Source organism: Oncorhynchus clarkii, chromosome 24, assembly GCF_045791955.1.
Source record: "Oncorhynchus clarkii lewisi isolate Uvic-CL-2024 chromosome 24, UVic_Ocla_1.0, whole genome shotgun sequence".
Lineage (NCBI taxonomy): Eukaryota > Metazoa > Chordata > Actinopteri > Salmoniformes > Salmonidae > Oncorhynchus > Oncorhynchus clarkii.
In genome coordinates, this window is record NC_092170.1 from 35,769,668 (window position 1) to 35,791,499 (window position 21,832).

The window sequence follows — 21,832 nt, forward strand, 5'->3', positions numbered from 1 at the left end:
TTCACCCAAGGTGCAGGAGGCTGGCTCCAGATAGATTCACCTTTCACCCAAGGTGCAGGAGGCTGGCTCCATGTAGATTCACCTTTCACCCAAGGTGCAAGAGGCTGGCTCCAGGTAGATTCACCTTTCACCCAAGGTGCAGGAGGCTGGCTCCAGGTAGCTTTACCTTTCACCCAAGGTGCAGGCTGGCTCCAGGTAGATTCACCTTTCACCCAAGGTGCAGGAGGCTGGCTCCAGGTAGATTCACCTTTCACCCAAGGTGCAGGAGGCTGGCTCCAGGTAGATTCACCTTTCACCCAAGGTGCAGGCTGGCTCCAGGTAGATTCACCTTTCACCCAAGGTGCAGGAGGCTGGCTCCAGGTAGATTCACCTTTCACCCAAGGTGCAGGAGGCTGGCTCCAGGTAGATTCACCTTTCACCCAAGGTGCAGGAGGCTGGCTCCAGGTAGATTCACCTTTCACCCAAGGTGCAGGAGGCTGGCTCCAGGTAGATTCACCTTTCACCCAAGGTGCAGGAGGCTGGCTCCAGGTAGATTCACCTTTCACCCAAGGTGCAGGAGGCTGGCTCCAGCTGGCTCAGGCTCAATTCAACCACTGCTATTTTGATTGTTGATATTGTCATTATCCTTGACATATAAAGGTCATTGCCATATCGAGAGGATATCTGCAGCATTTACCTTTCAATCATTTGTTCTTGTATTCATCCCCAGGTGAGCTGTGAGCTGCTGAAGGCGTCCAGCCTGGCCTATATGGTGACACGCCCCCTGGCCAGCGCCAACAGCTGTGTGGATCCTGTCCTTTACTTCATGGCTGGGCAAGGTTTCCGTAGTAACCTCGGCAACAAAAATCAGAGCATCGCCAAAGAAACCAGGAAGCGCGATGGCGGCCCTTTCGAAGCAGCTCTGACTGTCAGGAGAGTCAATCTATGTACTGAATAGCTATGGAACCGAGTGAACTCCATTGGACAAACACACTGGAAGGATGACTGGTTCCTCTAAACGGAATATTATTTAGCCCATATTATTAGCCTGTTTGAAGGAGAATGTATGTCATGATATTTTATTGAATGTTCTTTCCCTGACTGGTAAATACTGGGAGATTACAACATACAATAGAAATACCAGATGTCTTACTTGAAAGTGAGAGGGGAATACAGTAACTCATTGATTGTGAGAGGGGAATACAGTAACTCATTGATTGTGAGAGGGGAATACAGTAACTCATTGATTGTGAGAGGGAAATACAGTAACTCATTGATTGTGAGAGGGGAATACAGTAACTCATTGATTGTGAGAGGGGAATACAGTAAATCATTGAAAGTGAGAGGGGAATACAGTAACTCATTGAAAGTGAGAGGGGAATACAGTAACTAATTGAAAGTGAGAGGTGAATACAGTAACTCATTGATTGTGAGAGGGGAATACAGTAACTCATTAATTGTGAGAGGGGAATACAGTAACTCATTGAAAGTGAGAGGGGAATACAGTAACTCATTGATTGTGAGAGGGGAATACAGTAACTCATTGAAAGTGAGAGGGGAATACAGTAACTCATTGATTGACATCTGACTTAGATAAGGAAGCTAAAGGCAGGAAGAAATACACTGGTTGATGCTGAGGGTGTAGAGAGAATAGATGCTGTTATAACATGTCAGGGACGTTAGTGATACTGTAATCACAATAAACAGTAAATATATATTTAGGGGCCGCTGATTGTAGTGTATCTAACAAACCTTTCTTCGGGATTACATACACCACACACAGACTGTAAATCAGTCTTAAGAGGACCTCCTCGTAAGAGCATTCAGAGAAAGTCATTCAGCTCCAGGCATGACTTGGGCAGGTTCTTGGGTGTGTCTGGAAAGTCATGAATTAACATCACCAAAGACTCACAGATGGTGCTGGATATAATCCAGACAGAGAGCTTTATAGAAGCAACACAGGCTCACTGCTAGCTGGCACAACTACAAATTACTAAGAAAAAACTCATGCTTAACCCGTAAGAGTCTAAGCCCTGTCTAAGCCGGAGGGAGGGGAGGGGTGCATTTTTTTAAGGAGGTCATACCAAGGATCATTTAGCTTTTTGATTTTGAATTGTAAGACCCCTTGAACTATCAACAAATACAAATGATTTAAATACCAGGTTCACTACAACAGAATTTGTACAGAAAATCTACAGGAAGTTTGTTCTGAAGTGTCTATCAAAACTGAACGATATAAGATCAGGAAACATGTGTTTGTATGTGTTTTTTTTGGACATGTATTTAAGCCCTTATTTTTGACACTAGTCGCCATATACTCTACTGGTCAAATGTTTAAGAACACCTACTCATTCAAGGGTTTTTCTTTGTTTTTACTATTTTCTACTTTGTAGAATAATAGTGAAGACATCAAAACTATGAAATAACACATATGTAATCATGTTGTAACCAACAAAGTGTTGTAACCAAAAAAACATATTTTATATTTGATATTCTTCAAATAGCAACCCTTTGCCTTGATGACAGCTTTGCACACTTGGCATTCTCTCAACCAGCTTCACCTGGAATGCTTTTCCAACAGCCTTGAAGGAGTTCCCACATATGCTGAGCACATGCTGGCTGCTTTTTCCTCCACTCTGCGGTCCGACTCATCCCAAACCATCTCAATTGGGTTGAGGTCAGGGGATTGTGGAGTCCAGGTCATCTGATGCAGCACTCCATCACTCTCCTTGGTCAAATAGCCCTTGCCCAGCCTCGGGGTGTGTTGGGTCATTGTTCTGTTGAAAAACGAATTATTGTCCCACTAAGCTCAAACCAGATGGGATGGAGAAGTGCTGCAGAATGCTGTGGTAGCCATGCTGGTGAGCCTTGAATTCTAAATAAATCACAGACAGTGACACCAGCAAAGCACCTCCACACCATAACACCTCCTCCATGCCTCACGGTGGGAACCACACATGCAGAGATCATCTGTTCACCCACACCGCCTCTCAGAAAGACACAGCGGTTGGAACCAAACATCTCCAATTTTGGACTCAGACCAAAGGACATTTCCACCAGTCTAATGTCCATTGCTCGTGTTTCTTGGCCCAAGCAAGTCTCTTCTTCTTATTGGTGTCCTTTAGTAGTGGTTTCATGGCAGCAATTCGACCATGAAGGCCTGATTCACGCAGTCTCCTCTGAACAGTTGATGTTGAGATTTGTCTGATATTTGAACTCTGAAGCATTTATTTGGGCTGCAATCTGAGGTGCAGTTAACTCTAATGAACTTACCCTCTGCAGCAGCAGTAACTCTGGGTCTTCCTTTCCTGTGATGGTCCTCATGAGAGCCAGTTTCATCATAGCGCTTGATGGTTTTTGCAACTGCACTTGAAGAAACTTTCAAAGTTCATCAATATGTCCTTATTGACTGGCCATGTCATAAAGTAATGATAGACTGTCGTTTCTCTTTGCTTATTTGAGCTGTTCTTGCCATAATATGGACTTGGTCTTTTACCAAATAGGGCTGTCTTCTGTATACCCCCACTACCTTGTCACAAAACAACTGATTGGCTCAAACACTTTAACAAGGAAAGAAATTCCACAAATTAACTTTGAACAAGGCACACCTGTTAATTGAAATGCATTCCCGGTGACTACCTCATGAAGCTGGTTGAGAAAATGCCAAGAGTGTGCAAAGCTGTTATCAAGGCAAAAGGTGGCTATTTAAAGAATCTCAAATCTCAAATATATTTAGATATGTTTAACACTTTGGTTACTACATAATTCGATATGTGTCCTTTCATAGTTTTGATGTCTTCATAGCTTTGATGTCTACAATGTAGAAAATAGTAAAAGAACAACCCTTGAATGAGTAGGTTGACCAGTAGTGTATTTCCATATGTTTTTTAACTGGTACCAGGTGGACCTTCAGATGAGTCTTGTGAGACCTGTGGGCATCCAAGAGCAAAACAACCAATACGTACTGTACATGTCGATGAGTCTCACCTTTACACAGGGTGTGTAGCCCAAACTATTCTGACGCTACAGACAGAAGTTGGCAGATGGGATGTACCGACTTCAGACGAGTCCAAAGACACTTTTTCGTAGAGCAAAACGGAGAAAACCATTGTGTCTGTGAGAGTCTCATCTTTCCGTGTATTTAACACTTGACATCCTGTCAATTTACTGTGCTGATAGTGAATCCATGTTTGTCAACGTCATCCATGTTTGATCAATGTTTGTCAACGTCATCCATGTTTGTCAACAGACTTTATTTTTTGCAACCTGTCATTGTAATTTAACAAACATACAGACTCTCTCTCACACACACACACACACACGCACGCACACACACACATGTTTACCGCTGAGCGTTCATGCAATAACACAAAGCACACACAGACGACTCAAAATAAACCTCTCCTTTATTTCAAGAGTAAAAATATCATACAGAAAAACGTAATATCATAATAAATACAATCTACAACGTAGAGAAGAGGAGTTATTTTAATTTCTGCACCACTTCAGTTTATAACGTGTCATAATGAAACAGACCAGATAAAAACATGGACATGTTCAACCCATAAAAATAATCAAATCCAGACAATGGTTCTGAACTGCAAAAACAGCAACATACAGAATATAAAATAATAGTTCAAATGAATCACAATCGTCATTATTATCCACCCTTTATAAAATGTAAACTGCAAAGCCAAACTGTGTTTCCACGGTCAAGCAGCTACGTCAGACACTAATCCAAAATATATATTTAAATAACTAAAAAAAGACAGAAGTAGAAAACACTTGAAATGCAGCTGAAGGAATAAGATTGAGATGGTCAGTCATGATTTTGTATTTCTGTGGTAATGTAGTTAGTTCCCTTTAGGAGGACTGTGAATACAGCATTTACCCAGACGACCCAGAGCTGATAGGGTCTGTCTGCATGCTCTCCTTGGAGGAGCAGGAACGTGTGTGTTTATGTGTGTGTGTGTGTGTGTGTGTGCAGGTGTGTGTGTGTAACAATAAGTAACAACACTTGAATGAAAACTCTGAATAGTGTATCTGTAGTGCTTTATCTGTGGGGGCAAAAGAGCCGAGTTGATTATTCTACTAACTTAGCCTTTGTCTGTTGCTAGGCAATCGTCACAAGGCAGGAAGTGAGGTCATGGCTTGAGATAAATGCCACATGGAGTAGGATGCCACTCATCAATGGTCAGTGTAGCTGGGAGGGTCAACTGATCCTAGATCTGTGACACGCCAGGAGAGAGGAAGTCACAGGACAAAGCAAACCTCACCCAAAATGTCTGGGACTGATTTAAGTGTGTCAAAAGAGGCACTGAAAATTACTGGCAAACCCACATCCTGACACTGTCCCTGACCCTGTCCCTGACTCTGACCCTGTCCCGGACTCTGTCCCTGACCCTGTCCCTGTCCCTGTCCCGGACTCTGTCCCTGACCCTGTCCCGGACTCTGTCCCTGACCCTGTCCCTGACCCTGTCCCGGACTCTGTCCCTGACCCTGTCCCTGACACTGTCCCGGACTCTGTCCCTGACCCTGTCCCTTTCCTTTCCCTGTCACGACCATCCTCTGTACACATCTAAGAGGGCAATTCACCTTGTCTATTCACAGCCCTATGCACATATACAGTATACAGCCATTTACACAGCCATATGTAAATATGTACAGCCATTTACACAGCCGTATGTAAATATATACAGCCATTTACACAGCCGTATGTAAATATATACAGCCATTTACACAGCCGTATGTAAATATATACAGCCATTTACACAGCCGTATGTAAATATATACAGCCATTTACACAGCCATATGTAAATATGTACAGCCATTTACACAGCCGTATGTAAATATGTACAGCCATTTACAGCTCAGTACTACACATTCAACTTTAATCAGAAGCTAAATTAAGCTAAAGTGGAACTGACAGCGTTTTAACTACTTTGCAGATATGAAACAAACAGGCAATCATAATATCAGTCAAAAATATCAAATTCCCAGTTTATGCTACAAAACCAACTTGATAAGAGGTTTTAAAAATAGGTTATATTTTACTCAGCGTTCCATGACGTACACTGAGGCACTGTGGGCAGAATAGGTGCATTTCAATGCACAATTAATATAATTCACTAATGCATTTCTTGGTACATTGTTTGCTGCCTCCATTCGGGATGCGTTGTTTCAGTTTCAAAAACGGATGATTGTAACTAACTAACTGGGAATGTCAATACAATCACACTAGCAACGGCAATGATCACAAGTCAGTCATAACGTGGCTAATAGGCTAGCGTATCTATTGATGTAGCAAGCTAAAAACACAGAGCCTAACGCTAGCTAGCTGCTAGGAGGATGTCATGTCATTGGAGGAGCGGGTGAGAAAGAGTGACGTTTGCCCCTCATACTGTTTTCGGTGGCTACACAGCTAGAGATGGAGGTGTCATTTAGTTAGCTAGCAAGAATGTGAATCGCTTTGCTAGCTAGCTATCCTGAACTTGAGCGACGTATTATCCAGTTAGCATATCTCTTTCGTTCGCTAATTCACTCTGGCTATCTCCTCTGATTTCAGAGCCCTCTTGTCTGAGTGTGCCAGAGCACAGAATAACTGATTCATTTATGAACGCACAACACCGGCTGAATATATGCAGTGTCAGTAAACATGGGCAAAAAAAGTAATACTTAGTTACGAACGCTCCAGATATCATGTAAACAGCCTAGCAACCAGCTCTGCTAGGGCGAGTAAAAATGGTCAGAGTAAGGCGTTCTCTCATTTGTCTCTGGAAGTAGCTAGCTAGCCCACTTTAGCCAGTTAGCTTGGGTGCTTGGTTGGGACAAGAATGCACTGGCTACTTACTATTCCCCATCGTTTCTCAGTGCAATTTTGACGGTCAACTAGCTGAAAAAGCTTGAGAGGGGTTATCTAATATTCCTTCGTTAGATTGTAGCTGACCTTGCACTGGCTAGCATTAGCTATTGATCTTGTTGTTGATGTGCATATAGGGAAAAAGAGCCTGCCGTTTTATGGTTGTTCGATCATTAGGACTGTAAAGTTCCCAAATGTAAGAGGACTCCTGTGGTATTGACATATTTGTAGAAATCCATTCAGGTGTATTTTGTGGCTTTTTGTTCTATCGATCTAAAGTCGCTCTGTTGTAACTTCCTGTAAACACACAGTCCAGGTCAAAGTGAATGATGGCAGGTCTGTGTGGCAAATGGCTTGTTTGCATAAAGTCCTACTGGTGCACCGGTCTGCGTAGACGCCGGTCCTGGATGAGACAGGTGTTTTTATTAGGGTTTTATTTACTGCAGTGTCTATGAATTGTCCAAACCGTTTTCAACTCTCTATATTGCTATACAATTTTTTTTTACAAATGCCTTACTGTATGTAACTACCAAACATTTTAAGAATTTATGAAAACATGAAAATGATCATATCTATGCGTTCGCTTGATAGATTTTTTTTTTTTTTTTTAAAGCGTCACATTCTTCCTGGTGGTGTATATGAACTGATTTGAATTAGATTTCATGTTGCTAAAATGCTGTCAGTTCCACTTTAAATGCCATCTATAAGAGCTGACGAGTACAACATGTAGTTCATGCTGCTTGCATATCATTATGTCTCTCTCTCAATGTTGGAGCTCAACCCCCAAGTATTTGCTAGATAAGACTACATTCAACATGATCAAGAAGACCTAAAACTTCCGCTAATCAGCGTTTCAAACACAAGACGAGCTAAATCGTTTAAATAGCTAAATCTGTTATAAGAATTATTCAAAGTTTAATCTAGACAAAACATGTGAGTTGTTTTCTATAATACTTGTTATTGTGTGTGTGTGTGTGTGTGTGTGTGTGTGTGTGTTTGTGTGAATGTAGACCTACCGTGTGTGTGTGTGTGTGTGTGTGTGTGTGTGTGTGTGTGAATGTAGACATATCGTGTTTGTGTGTGTGTGTGTGTGTGTCTGTGTGTGTGTGTGTGTGTGTGTGTGTGTGTGTGTGAATGTAGACCTATTGTGTATGTGTGTGTGTGTGTGTGTGTGTGTGTGTGTGTGTGTATTGCAGTATCAAGTGCAGACAGTGTTAAGGTCCTCCAACCTGTCCAGAGTCTTATGGAAGCACAACCACACGCGTGGGTTAATTAATGGTTCCTTCTCTCTTCTCCTCCCTGCCTCTAAAGACAGAGGATTATTGCTCAACAATAGGATAAAATACAAGTTGATTGTGTTATAAATATGAGTGTTTCCCTGTGTCTGGCATCCAGGCTAAGTTCCCAACAAGCACCCAGGCTAACTTCCCAAATCCCAACAAAGAGGAAAATCAACCTCTCTGGTCACCGTTTTGGAATCCCATCGCATCCTTCGCTCAGCGAGGTAGAGTTATTTTTTACCCAGCATTCACCACTGCAAATGTTTAGCTGTTAACCTGAGAGAGAGAGAGACAGAGAGAGAGACAGAGAGAGAGAGAGAGGGAGAGGGAGAGGGAGAGGGAGAGAGGGAGAGGGAGAGAGAGAGACAGAGAGAGAGAGAGAGAGAGTTAGAATGGTTGACCATTGACTCACAGGATGTTGTCACAGGAATGGGACTTGAGAGGTGGTGTGTGTGTGTTCCCAATATCCCCACTAGGGGTCAGTAGCTTCCTCACTAACTGTCAGCATTGACAAACCATGAATGAACCGTGATTTATGTACGTCTCACGTTTAAATGTGCTGAGCTAGACGCATGTGTTTTTGTCACTGATGACTAACTAGGGAGGGTGTGTGTGGTGGAGGGAGTTCTTCCCCCGACACCACAATGATAGGCAGCGTGTTACTATTCCATAATTCAGCAGTCACTAGAAGAATATGCCTTCCTGTGTGTGTGTGTGTGTGTGTGTGTGTGTGTGTGCTTTCCAGAGACTCCTGGGAGAAGTCAACGACACTCCAAGAATCAGAATGTTCAGAGGACTGGAGAGAAGAAGAAGAGGTGGTGAAAATACAATGAGAGGAACGACAAGAGGGAGAATCAGCAAGGGAAAAGGAAGTGACCGGCACCTCCTGTGTACCCCTGGCAGCTGATGAGGAAGAAGACGAGGATGACTTGTTCTCCACCAGCAGAGATGCGTCTTCCACTGAGTCTGAGTCACTAGACTCTGGTCGGAACGTCATCCCCATGGAACCAGGCCTCTGCTCCTGAATCTGAGCCACCTGAAACCTGTCAATCAAACAGAAGATTGGCCCACGGTGCATGTGTGTACGTATGTGTGTGTGTGTGTGTGTAAGTGTGTGTGTGTGTGTAAGTGTGTGTGTATAGAATGTGTGTGTGTGTGTGTAAGTGTGTGTGTGTGTGTACGTATGTGTGTGTGTGTGTGTAAGTGTGTGTGTATAGAATGTGTGTGTGTGTGTGTAAGTGTGTGTGTGTGTGTACGTATGTGTGTGTGTGTGTGTAAGTGTGTGTGTATAGAATGTGTGTGTGTGTGTGTGTAAGTGTGTGTGTGTGTGTAAGTGTGTGTGTATAGAATGTGTGTGTGTGTGTGTAAGTGTGTGTGTGTGTGTACGTATGTGTGTGTGTGTGTGTAAGTGTGTGTGTATAGAATGTGTGTGTGTGTGTGTGTAAGTGTGTGTGTGTGTGTAAGTGTGTGTGTATAGAATGTGTGTGTGTGTGTGTGTGTGTGTGTAAGTGTGTGTGTGTATAGAATGTGTGTGTGTGTGTGTGTGTGTGTGTGTGTGTGTGTAAGTGTGTGTGTGTGTGTGTAAGTGTGTGTGTGTGTTTCCATCCTCACCTCCCAACAGACCGGGTCACCTCCCCAGGCACACTCCACTCCCCCTCAGGGAGTGACTCAGACCCAGGGCTGGGGGTCTGGGAGATCTTAGGGGGGGAGTGGTGTGTGTCCACGGGGGGCAGGAGAGGGGTCTTCTGGAGGGACTGGAGGTCCAGAGGGGGTAACAGGAGGGACTGTGGGGGTTTGAGGGGGCCGAGGAGGATGGGGGGCCATTTCTTCTGGGCACAGCGGGAGCAGCAGTAGCCGTGTCGGGGGCCAGACAGGCCAGACAGACCAGAGATGGTGTGGAGGTGAGACTGGTGAGGACACAGTCTGGGCAGGGAGAGGAACTGAGTCAGAGGAGACAGCACCGGAAACCTGGAGCAGGGGGGGAGAATGGGAGGGATAAAGAGAAAGAGAGAAACAAGAGGAATTAGCGATAGAAAATGGTGACATATAGACAACCCATTTTAAAACTCTCTACAACACCGTTCAAATTGACACAAACGCAGAACAACGCAGAACAACGCAGAACAACGCAGAACAACGCCAAATTCATGAGGAGTTGAATGGATTAGAAAAAGCTATAAAGGACAAAACATCCACTGGACTCCCCAGTTACTGACCAGGAGCTCTATAAGAAACTAAACTATTACTGACCAGGAGCTCTATAAGAAACTAAACTATTACTGACCAGGAGCTCTATAAGAAACTAAACTATTACTGACCAGGAGCTCTATAAGAAACTAAACTATTACTGACCAGGAGCTCTATAAGAAACTAAACTATTACTGACCAGGAGCTCTATAAGACACTAAACTATTACTGACCAGGAGCTCTATAAGAAACTAAACTATTACTGACCAGGAGCTCTATAAGAAACTAAACTATTACTGACCAGGAGCTCTATAAGAAACTAAACTATTACTGACCAGGAGCTCTATAAGACACTAAACTATTACTGACCAGGAGCTCTATAAGAAACTAAACTATTACTGACCAGGAGCTCTATAAGAAACTAAACTATTACTGACCAGGAGCTCTATAAGAAACTAAACTATTACTGACCAGGAGCTCTATAAGAAACTAAACTATTACTGACCAGGAGCTCTATAAGAAACTAAACTATTACTGACCAGGAGCTCTATAAGACACTAAACTATTACTGACCAGGAGCTCTATTAGAAACTAAACTATTACTGACCAGGAGCTCTATAAGAAACTAAACTATTACTGACCAGGAGCTCTATAAGAAACTAAACTATTACTGACCAGGAGCTCTATAAGAAACTAAACTATTACTGACCAGGAGCTCTATAAGAAACTAAACTATTACTGACCAGGAGCTCTATAAGAAACTAAACTATTACTGACCAGGAGCTCTATAAGAAACTAAACTATTACTGACCAGGAGCTCTATAAGACACTAAACTATTACTGACCAGGAGCTCTATAAGAAACTAAACTATTACTGACCAGGAGCTCTATAAGAAACTAAACTATTACTGACCAGGAGCTCTATAAGACACTAAACTATTACTGACCAGGAGCTCTATAAGAAACTAAACTATTACTGACCAGGAGCTCTATAAGAAACTAAACTATTACTGACCAGGAGCTCTAAAAGAAACTAAACTATTACTGACCAGGAGCTCTATAAGAAACTAAACTATTACTGACCAGGAGCTCTATAAGAAACTAAACTATTACTGACCAGGAGCTCTATAAGAAACTAAACTATTACTGACCAGGAGCTCTATAAGAAACTAAACTATTACTGACCAGGAGCTCTATAAGAAACTTCAGACTCTCAAATAAAAAAAAAAATGGCTTTTGTCCATTCATATATACAGTCATTTCTCTTACCCTTCAGCAGTACAACTGAGCAGAACACTGTTTAAGGTATGTATTGTCTAGGCAGGGTCATTGCTCTGACCCAGAACACTAAGGTATGTATTGTCTAGGCAGGGTCATTGTCTGACCCAGAACACTAAGGTATGTATTGTCTAGGCAGGGTCATTGTCTGACCCAGAACACTAAGGTATGTATTGTCTATCAGGGTCATTGCTCTGACCCAGAACACTAAGGTATGTATTGTCTAGGCAGGGTCATTGCTCTGACCCAGAACACTAAGGTATGTATTGTCTAGGCAGGGTCATTGTCTGACCCAGAACACTAAGGTATGTATTGTCTAGGCAGGGTCATTGCTCTGACCCAGAACACTAAGGTATGTATTGTCTAGGCAGGGTCATTGCTCTGACCCAGAACACTAAGGTATGTATTGTCTAGGCAGGGTCATTGCTCTGACCCAGAACACTAAGGTATGTATTGTCTAGGCAGGGTCATTGCTCTGACCCAGAACACTAAGGTATGTATTGTCTAGGCAGGGTCATTGCTCTGACCCAGAACACTAAGGTATGTATTGTCTAGGCAGGGTCATTGCTCTGACCCAGAACACTAAGGTATGTATTGTCTAGGCAGGGTTCTCACTTGATTGCGGAGGCTTTGCTGATGTCCATCTGTTTACTCTCGTACTCCAATAGCAGCTCCTCCAGGGCAACAGCATTCTCTACAACACATACAGCGCTTCAGCAAATACTACAGAGAACAGCTGCATTAGTGATTACACACACACACACACACACACACACACACACACACACACACACACACACACACACACACACACACACACACACACACACACACACACACACACACACACACACACACACACACACACACACACACACACACACACACACACACACACACACACACACGTGGGGATTCCTTAGGGAAATTGTGATGACAGCACTCACCACAGTAACTCAATCGATCAATAGTGTTAGATCAATAGTGTTAGATCATTAGTGTTAGATCAATAGTGTTAGATCAATAGTGTTAGATCAATAGTGTTAGATCAATAGTGTTAGAGTCCCACAGCAGGGAAATGAATAGGCTGCTATTTGATATTGAGGCAGTTAGTGGTTTCACTTAGCAGAGCCGTATTTCTGTGTTTGCAGATCTGAAGAGACTGTATAGGAGGAGGTAACGTGGCTTAACCTGGGCCTTGTAGTGGGCATAGAAGAGCTTACAGCGTTGTTGTTTTGCTTCGGTTCTCCAAACACACAACTGGTAAAGGGCTAGGGGCTGCACTAGGATCAGGCCTATGAAATCAGAAGAAGCATTGACATCATCATAAAGGGACTGGTACCTTTCTTCTCTGTGATGAGGCGTACCAGAACACTGATGGTGTCTTCATTAGGGTCATCTACGATGTAGGGACAACCGTTACCTACAGCGAGAGAGGGGGAGAAAGAGAGGGAGAGAGAGAGGGGGGGGTAAATATAGGGAGAGAAACATTCAACATTACTGTTAGTAGTTGACTACCCAGAGATAATGACAGGTCATGTGAAAGTAGGCTACCAGAGAACTAAATAGGGACGACACTGGGATTCATCTTACAGATAATAAACAATTCCACAGGGAATTGAACCAAAATGACTTTTCAACTCAATAAAGAAAAAGCTCTGGAAATGAGAGACTTTCCCCGTGTGAATGTGTGTTTGAGTGACTGAATAGAGACGTCAGTGGGATGGTATGTCAGACAACTTCGGGACTGTGTACACCAACAGAGCTGATTAAGCTTGCTAAATCTCCCTAGTTCTCAACTATTCTCTCTCTGTCTCTCTCTGTCTCTCTCTCGCTCTCTCTGTCTGTCTCTGTCTCTCTGTCTCTGTCTCCGTCTCTCTGTCTCTCTCTCGCTCTCTCTGTCTCTCTTTCTATCTCTCTCTTTCTCTGTCTGTCTCTCTCTCTCTGTCTCTGTCTCTCTCGCTCTCTCTGTCTCTCTTTCTATCTCTCTCTTTCTCTGTCTGTCTCTGTCTCTCTGTCTCTGTCTCTGTCTCTGTCTCTGTCTATTTCATTCCACATTTCTCTCTTGCTCCCTATAACTAAATACGTTTTATTCTCCTATTCTCTATCTGCCCTCCTTTCTCTCTCATAAGGCTGACGGTCCTTGTATGAGAGCAACCAACAGAATAGATGCAAGAAGCGAACAGATGGAGGCACTAGAATAGCTAACTCAGCTGCATGCTCCATTCAGCACTCTGTCTGTCTGTCTGTCTGTCTGTCTGTCTTCGTTCCACAACAATAGCTTCCTCTCCACCGTGAACAATGGTATTTCTGCAGCAGCCTGAGTCAGCCTATCTTTGTGACGCAGGGAGTGTTAGCGCAGACTAACATGAACTAACTACTTCTCAATAGTTTACCCAAAGCCATAGATCTACAAATGCAATCCACATATATGTATTCTGTATATGTATGTATAGCTTATACAACCCCGTGCTCTCAAATGAGTGTTCACTGTGTCAGTGGAGGTTAAAAGAGAACTGACAGACGAAATGGTGTCTCACACACACACACACACACACACACACACACACACACACACACACACACACACACACACACACACACACACACACACACACACACACACACACACACACACACACACACACACACACACACACACACACACAAATGAGTAAAGTGCTGGTGTAAGAGAGAGAGAGAAGGAGAGGGAGAGACAGAGAAAGAGAAGGACAGAGAGAGAGAAGGAAAGAGAGAGAGAGAGAGAGACAGAGAGACAGAGAGAGAGAGACAGAAGGAAAGAGAGAGAGAGAGACAAGAGGAAGAGAAAGAGGGAGAGAGAGATAGAGGGAGAGAGAAATAGAGGGAGAGAGAGATAGAGAGAGAAGGAGAGGGAGAGAGAGGAGGGAGAGAGAGGAGGGAGAGAGAGAGAGAGATAGAGGGAGAGAGAGGAGGGAGAGAGAGAGAGCGAGAGAGAGAATCAGAGAGAAGAAAAGAGAGCGAGAGAGACAGAGAAGGAATGAGAGAGAGAGAGAGACGGGAGAGGAAAGAAAAGGAGAGGAGACATTATTGAATAATTGATCTGGGATAGGAGAGATAGACTGATAGTGTCTTGTTCCTCGTAGAGAGGGAGAGAAGCAGGAGGGGAGGGCGAGAGGGAGTTTCTCCATGCTACAGGGCAGCTACGGTTTCACAAGGGGATGGAGACTGAGACACTAGCAACATCAGACAGGAAGAGGGAGAAAACAAGATAAACAAGTCCAGCCCTGGTGTGACAGTGTAGCGGAGGTAAGCATGGACACAGCAACAGGAAACATAAACAGTTGCCAACGGAGGCGACGCTGTAAGGCCAGGCCTATTGTAGAGACAGCTGTGTCATCAAACACAGCTGGTGGCACAAACACACACACACACACACACACACACACACACACACACACACACACACACACACACACACACACACACACACACACACACACACACACACACACACACACACAAATAAAGATACACTCTCTCCTCACTGTGATCATCATGCATCAAAGCAGAGCAAGAGATACAAAGGCAATGCCAACCAGATAGGGATTGGGAGTGTGTGTGTGTGTGTGTGTGTGCGTGCGTGCGTGCGCGCGCGTGCGTGTGTTATGGAATTCCATCTGATCTTAAGGGGATTAGAATGTGTACTGTTCCCTTTGCGTCAGAGTTATTAGTTCCCCCCACCACACCCTCGTTACATGGCTTATAGTCTAACATGACTACTGTCTATGAAAAGGACTGAAAGAAAAACGGGATTTGTTTGTGCCCTGTGATTGTGAGAGATGTAGCTATCGTCTGTATCAGAGGATCTACATCACTGCCCTTAGAGAGATATCAGCTTATTCAGGAGCCTCCTTGTGTTCTGTAGAGACCTGCTTCCCAGTGTGTGACAGGACGTGTGACGCCCATGTGTATCCCCTTTACGTGTAAATCTGTCAGATCTGAAACAGTGAGTCTGAGGATTCAGGTTTACTGTCCAGGGACAGATTTCAAATGTTAACTGAGAAGATTTCAGCAATCGGATAGGATTAAATGCTAGAATCGGGGGTTTTTCAAAACTGTAACATTTGATTGTGATTCTCCGGATAGGGATAAGGATTTGGTAATCCAATCAGGCTTGAATGTCGATTTTGTGTTTTCTTTTAACTCAAATGTAGTGATTAGGACAGTTTTTCAGGATTATCTTGATCCTACTAGACATGTGGATTCAGGATGGATTTAGGAAGGTGAAAGGTGAAAGGCCAAGACATGTCAATATAACTTAAGGTGAGGAGGTATAAAAAAACATTCTTACATCTGAAAACCAAAGGTTTGTTATATTAAACTCTCTCATGTTTCTCTCTCCCTAACTCTCTGTCTCTCTTTCTCTCTCACCCTCTTTCTGTGGTGTGGCATTCTCCTCGTCTCCTCCCTCCTTCTCGGCAGTACAGTGGTATCCTTTCTTCTTGAGGATATTACAGATGAGGATCCCCAGGAGTCCCATCACACAGAAGATTGGCACCAGGACGAACACGGCATACTCTGTACTCTTCTCCTCCGGGCTCCGTACTGCCGTACCGTTCACCGACAGGCCGCCACTTCCCGCCAAACCCTTACCTACCGTACGCACCGCGCGCACGTGGGTAGACTGGGCAGGGGGGGCTGGGGAGAGATAAGGGGGAGCTAGGGTTTTGGGAAGGACAGAGAGAAACAGAGACATGAGGGGGGATAGAGAATATGACCCTGTTAAAACCATTATTCCACCAGTGGAAACATAATCACAGTAGATAACTATTTGTTGGTGTGATATTGTTTCTGTCCATGCTCACCTCTCACACAGACCAGGGTGGAGGCTGTCCTCCCAGCAGTGGGGTGGAACCTAGAGGCACCAAACAATATCACAACAATACCATGTTATCATAGCAGTGGGGTGGAACCTAGAGGCACCAAACAATATCACAACAATACCATGTTATCATAGCAGTGGGGTGGAACCTAGAGGCACCAAACAATATCACAACAATACCATGTTATCATAGCAGTGGGGTGGAACCTAGAGGCACCAAACAATATCACAACAATACCATGTTATCATAGCAGTGGATTCATTTCCTGGTCCCATGTTATATTTACATTTTAGTCATTACATTTTTAGGAAGAAAAAACATGGTTGTTGCCCTTGTTTGGTACATAGTGAGATACACAGGGAGAGGGTAGTTTTGATGTCCTCATATTGAGGAACAGGGAGAGGGTAGTTTTGATGTCCTCATATTGAGGAACAGGGAGAGGGTAGTTTTGGTGTCCTCATATTGAGATACACAGGGAGAGGGTAGTTATGGTGTCCTCATATTGAGGAACAGGGAGAGGGTAGTTTTGATGTCCTCATATTGAGGAACAGGGAGAAGAGGGTAGTTATGGTGTCCTCATATTGAGATACACAGGGAGAGGGTAGTTTTGTCTCCTCATATTGAGGAACAGGGAGAGGGTAGTTTTGTCTCCTCATATTGAGGAACAGGGAGAGGGTAGTTTTGTCTCCTCATATTGAGGAACAGGGAGAGGGTAGTTTTGTCTCCTCATATTGAGGAACAGGGAGAGGGTAGTATGGGGATACATACCCAGACAGGCAGTCTCCGCAGACAGCATCAGAGTGTGATGTACCAGAGGTCAAAACCATTTTGTTGAGGACCCCGCAGGAGGAGTGTGGGCTACATTGACCAGAGTCATAGCCGTCTGAAAACGTGCCCGCTGGACAAGACTGACATTGCACCACCTCGCCTGGTCCCTTGACCTGCCCGCAAGCCTGGCAGGAGAAAACATCTTCACATCTCAGAACAGAGTAGATGAACCACTGTAATTACACACATACACTACAGTTGTTCTGTGTTCAATAAGACGTTCCAAAATAACTAACACTGCCGTTCTGGGCAGGAACTAAGATACATTACCTATTTTTCGGTTTCATATGAAATTGTGCAGAGACATATACTGTGTATATATATATATATATATATATATATATATATACAAATATACTGTATATATATATAAATGTATAAATATACTGTATATATATATATATATATAAATATACTGTATATATATATATAAATGTATAATATACTGTATATATATAAAATATATATAAATATACTGTATATATATAATATATATATATATATATATATATTTTTATATATATATATATATATATATATATATATATATATATATATATAAAAAATAAATATACTGTATATATATACACTGCTCAAAAAAATAAAGGGAACACTAAAATAACACATCCTAGATCTGAATGAATGAAATATTCTTATTAAATACTTTTTTCTTTACATAGTTGAATGTGCTGACAACAAAATCACACAAAAATGATCAATGGAAATCAAATGTATCAACCCATGGAGGTCTGGATTTGGAGTCACACTCAAAATTAAAGTGGAAAACCACACTACAGGCTGATCCAACTTTGATGTAATGTCTTTAAAACAAGTCAAAATGAGGCTCAGTAGTGTGTGTGGCCTCCACGTGCCTGTATGACCTCCCTACAACGCCTGGGCATGCTCCTGATGAGGTGGCGGATGGTCTCCTGAGGGATCTCCTCCCATACCTGGACTAAAGCATCCGCCAACTCCCGGACAATCTGTGGTGCAACGTGGCGTTGGTGGATGGAGCGAGACATGATGTCCCAGATGTGCTCAATTGGATTCAGGTCTGGTGAACGGGCGGGCCAGTCCATAGCATCAATGCCTTCCTCTTGCAGGAACTGCTGACACACTCCAGCCACTTGAGGTCTAGCATTGTCTTGAATTAGGAGGAACCCAGGGCCAACAGCACCAGCATATGGTCTCACAAGGGGTCTGAGGATCTCATCTCGGTACCTAACGGCAGTCAGGCTACCTGGCGAGCACATGGAGGGCTGTGCGGCCCCCCAAAGAAATGCCACCCCAAACCATGACTGACCCACCGCCAAACCGGTCATGCTGGAGGATGTTGCAGGCAGCAGAACGTTCTCCACGGCGTCTCCAGACTGTCACGTCTGTCACATGCGCTCAGTGTGAACCTGCTTTCATCTGTGAAGAGCACAGGACGCCAGTGGCGAATTTGCCAATCTTGGTGTTCTCTGGCAAATGCCAAACGTCCTGCACGGTGTTGGGCTGTAAGCACAACCCCCACCTGTGGACGTCGGGCCCTCATACCACCCTCATGAAGTCTGTTTCTGACCGTTTGACCAGACACATGCACATTTGTGGCCTGCTGGAGGTCATTTTGCAGGGCTCTGGCAGTGCTCCTCCTGCTCCTCCTTGCACAAAGGCGGAGGTAGCGGTCCTGCTGCTGGGTTGTTGCCCTCCTACGGCCTCCTCCATGTCTCCTGATGTACTGGCCTGTCTCCTGGTAGCGCCTCCATGCTCTGTACACTACACTGACAGACACAGCAAACCTTCTTGCCACAGCTCGCATTGATATCCCATCCTGGATGAGCTGCACTACCTGAGCCACTTGTGTGGGTTGTAGACTCCGCCTCATGCTACCACTAGAGTGAAAGCACCGCCAGCATTCAAAAGTGACCAAAACATCAGCCAGGAAGCATAGGAACTGAGAAGTGGTCTGTAGTCACCACCTGCAGAACCACTCCTTTATTGGGGGTGTCTTGCTAATTGCCTATAATTTCCACCTGTTGTCTATTCCATTTGCACAACAGCATGTGAAATGTATTGTCAATCAGTGTTGCTTCCTAAGGGAGGTAACAGAAAGAGGAGAGGTAACAGAAAGAGGAGAGGTAACAGAAAGAGGAGAGAGGTAACAGAAAGAGGAGAGAGGAGAAAGAGGAGAGAGGTTACAGAAAGAGGAGAGAGGTAACATAGAGGAGAGAGGAAAGAGGAGAGAGGTAACAGAAAGAGGAGAAAGGAGAAAGAGGAGAGAGGTTACAGAAAGAGGAGAAAGGTAACAGAAAGAGGAGAAAGGAGAAAGAGGAGAGAGGTTACAGAAAGAGGAGAAAGGTAACAGAAAGAGGAGAGAGGTAACAGAAAGGGGGGAGAGGCAGATGTGGCCTCTGTTGACAGAAGGATCGATGCTGGTGATGTAGTTGTAGAGAGGGATCGATGGTGGTTCAGGAGTTAGGACGACAGGGTAATGAGAGGTGAGTTAGGATGACAGGGTAATGAGAGGTGAGTTAGGATGACAGGGTAAAGAGAGGTGAGTTAGGTTAGGGAGTTAGGATGACAGGGTAATGAGAGGTGAGTTAGGATGACAGGGTAATGAGAGGCGAGTTAGGTTAGGGAGTTAGAATGCCAGGGTAATGAGAGGTGAGTTAGGTTAGGGAGTTAGAATGACAGGGTAATGAGAGGTGAGTTAGAATGACAGGGTAATGAGAGGTGAGTTAGAATGACAGGGTAATGAGAGGTGAGTTAGAATGACAGGGTAATGAGAGGTGAGTTAGGTTAGGGAGTTAGAATGACAGGGTAATGAGAGGTGAGTTAGGTTAGGGAGTTAGAATGACAGGGTAATGAGAGGTGAGTTAGAATGACAGGGTAATGAGAGGTGAGTTAGAATGACAGGGTAATGAGAGGTGAGTTAGTTTAGGGAGTTAGGATGACAGGGTAATGAGAGGTGAGTTAGAATGACAGGGTAATGAGAGGTGAGTTAGAATGACAGGGTAATGAGAGGTGAGTTAGAATGACAGGGTAATGAGAGGTGAGTTAGGTTAGGGAGTTAGGATGACAGGGTAATGATTTTCCGGTCACAACTTGCAGACTTGTTTACGTGTTGCTGTGCGTTTTGTTGCCAACCTTACTTTGCTACCTGACAACTTTACGGTTTTTACTTTTTAATTACCGGTAACGATAGGTGAGTTAGGATGACAGGGTAATGATAGGTGAGTTAGGATGACAGGGTAATGATAGGTGAGTTAGGATGACAGGGTAACGATAGGTGAATTAGGATGACAGGGTAACGATAGGTGAGTTAGGATGAGAGGGTAATGAGAGGTGAGTTAGGATGACAGGGTAACGATAGGTGAGTTAGGATGACAGGGTAATGATAGGTGAGTTAGGATGACAGGGTAATGAGAGGTGAGTTAGGATGACAGGGTAATGAGAGGTGAGTTAGGATGACAGGGTAATGATAGGTGAGTTAGGATGACAGGGTAACGATAGGTGAGTTAGGATGACAGGGTAATGATAGGTGAGTTAGGATGACAGGGTAATGAGAGGTGAGTTAGGATGACAGGGTAATGAGAGGTGAGTTAGGATGACAGGGTAATGATAGGTGAGTTAGGATGACAGGGTAATGATAGGTGAGTTAGGATGACAGGGTAACGATAGGTGAGTTAGGATGACAGGGTAATGAGAGGTGAGTTAGGATGACAGGGTAATGAGAGGTGAGTTAGGATGACAGGGTAATGAGAGGTGAGTTAGGATGACAGGGTAATGAGAGGTGAGTTAGGATGACAGGGTAATGAGAGGTGAGTTAGGATGACAGGGTAATGATAGGTGAGTTAGGATGACAGGGTAATGAGAGGTGAGTTAGGATGACAGGGTAATGAGAGGTGAGTTAGGATGACAGGGATATGAGAGGTGAGTTAGGATGACTGGGTAATGAGAGGTGAGTTAGGATGACAGGGTAATGAGAGGTGAGTTTGGGATCTTCTGTCCTACCTTGATTGGCTCCTGGCCACTGGGGCACCGGAGACACACACACCCCTCCCCCCAGGGACACTGCACGGCTACAGTCCCTCCAGAGCAAAACACCTGGAATACACACTCAGATCAGTGACACAAATAATGAGACACACACACGTCTCTCTCACATACACACACACACACAAACACAAACACACACACAAAGAAACGTACCGTGAGAAGGACAAGAGCTGAGCAGCAAAGGTGGTTCCTCATCTTCTTCCAGGTATTCTTCTCTGAACATATGACCTAGAACAGAGAGGATTATGGGACAACTGGTGAGCTACAGGCAGCCAGGTAGAACAGAGAGGATAATGGGACAACTGGTGAGCTACAAGCAGCCAGGTAGAACAGAGAGGATCATGGGACAACGGGTGAGCTACAGGCAGCCAAGTAGAACAGAGAGGATCATGGGACAACAGGTGAGCTACAGGCAGCCAAGTAGAACAGAGAGGATCATGGGACAACTGGTGAGCTACAGGCAGCCAGGAAGAACAGAGAGGATCATGGGACAACAGGTGAGCTACAGGCAGCCA

At 44.1% G+C, this 21,832-nt stretch overlaps 2 protein-coding genes across 2 annotated transcripts in view; one reads left to right on the forward strand and one right to left on the reverse strand.

The window, feature by feature from the left end:
• The window catches only part of LOC139383030 (P2Y purinoceptor 2-like), a 2,625-nt gene extending 1,490 nt beyond the window's left edge, over positions 1-1,135 (forward strand). The window contains exon 2 of the mRNA XM_071127323.1: positions 710-1,135. Coding sequence (XP_070983424.1) covers positions 710-937 — 228 coding nt within the window. The 3' untranslated portion in view covers positions 938-1,135. The remainder of the gene's footprint in view (positions 1-709) is intronic.
• A 6,932-nt stretch (positions 1,136-8,067) lies between these two features.
• On the reverse strand, positions 8,068-21,526 carry LOC139382723 (RELT TNF receptor). The gene is made up of 10 exons (XM_071126828.1): positions 21,471-21,526; positions 21,273-21,365; positions 17,217-17,401; positions 16,431-16,480; positions 15,997-16,284; positions 12,926-13,006; positions 12,199-12,277; positions 9,730-10,086; positions 9,002-9,161; positions 8,068-8,394 (listed from the first exon to the last, which is right to left on the reverse strand). Exons 1-10 carry the CDS (start codon positions 21,510-21,512, stop codon positions 8,383-8,385), a joined length of 1,347 nt encoding a protein of 448 aa, XP_070982929.1. The 5' UTR covers positions 21,513-21,526; the 3' UTR covers positions 8,068-8,382.
• Between the last annotated feature and the right edge of the window lie 306 nt (positions 21,527-21,832).

Coding starts and splice junctions, on each gene's coding strand:
- LOC139382723 (XM_071126828.1), bottom strand. CDS start 21,512: ATGAGGAACCACCTTTGCTGCTCAGCTCTTGTCCTTCTCACG. Junction 21,366..21,470: donor CAGCTCTTGTCCTTCTCACG/GTACGTTTCTTT, acceptor TGTGTATTCCAG/GTGTTTTGCTCTGGAGGGAC. Junction 12,278..12,925: donor CCTCATCACAGAGAAGAAAG/GTACCAGTCCCT, acceptor TATGTGTTGTAG/AGAATGCTGTTGCCCTGGAG.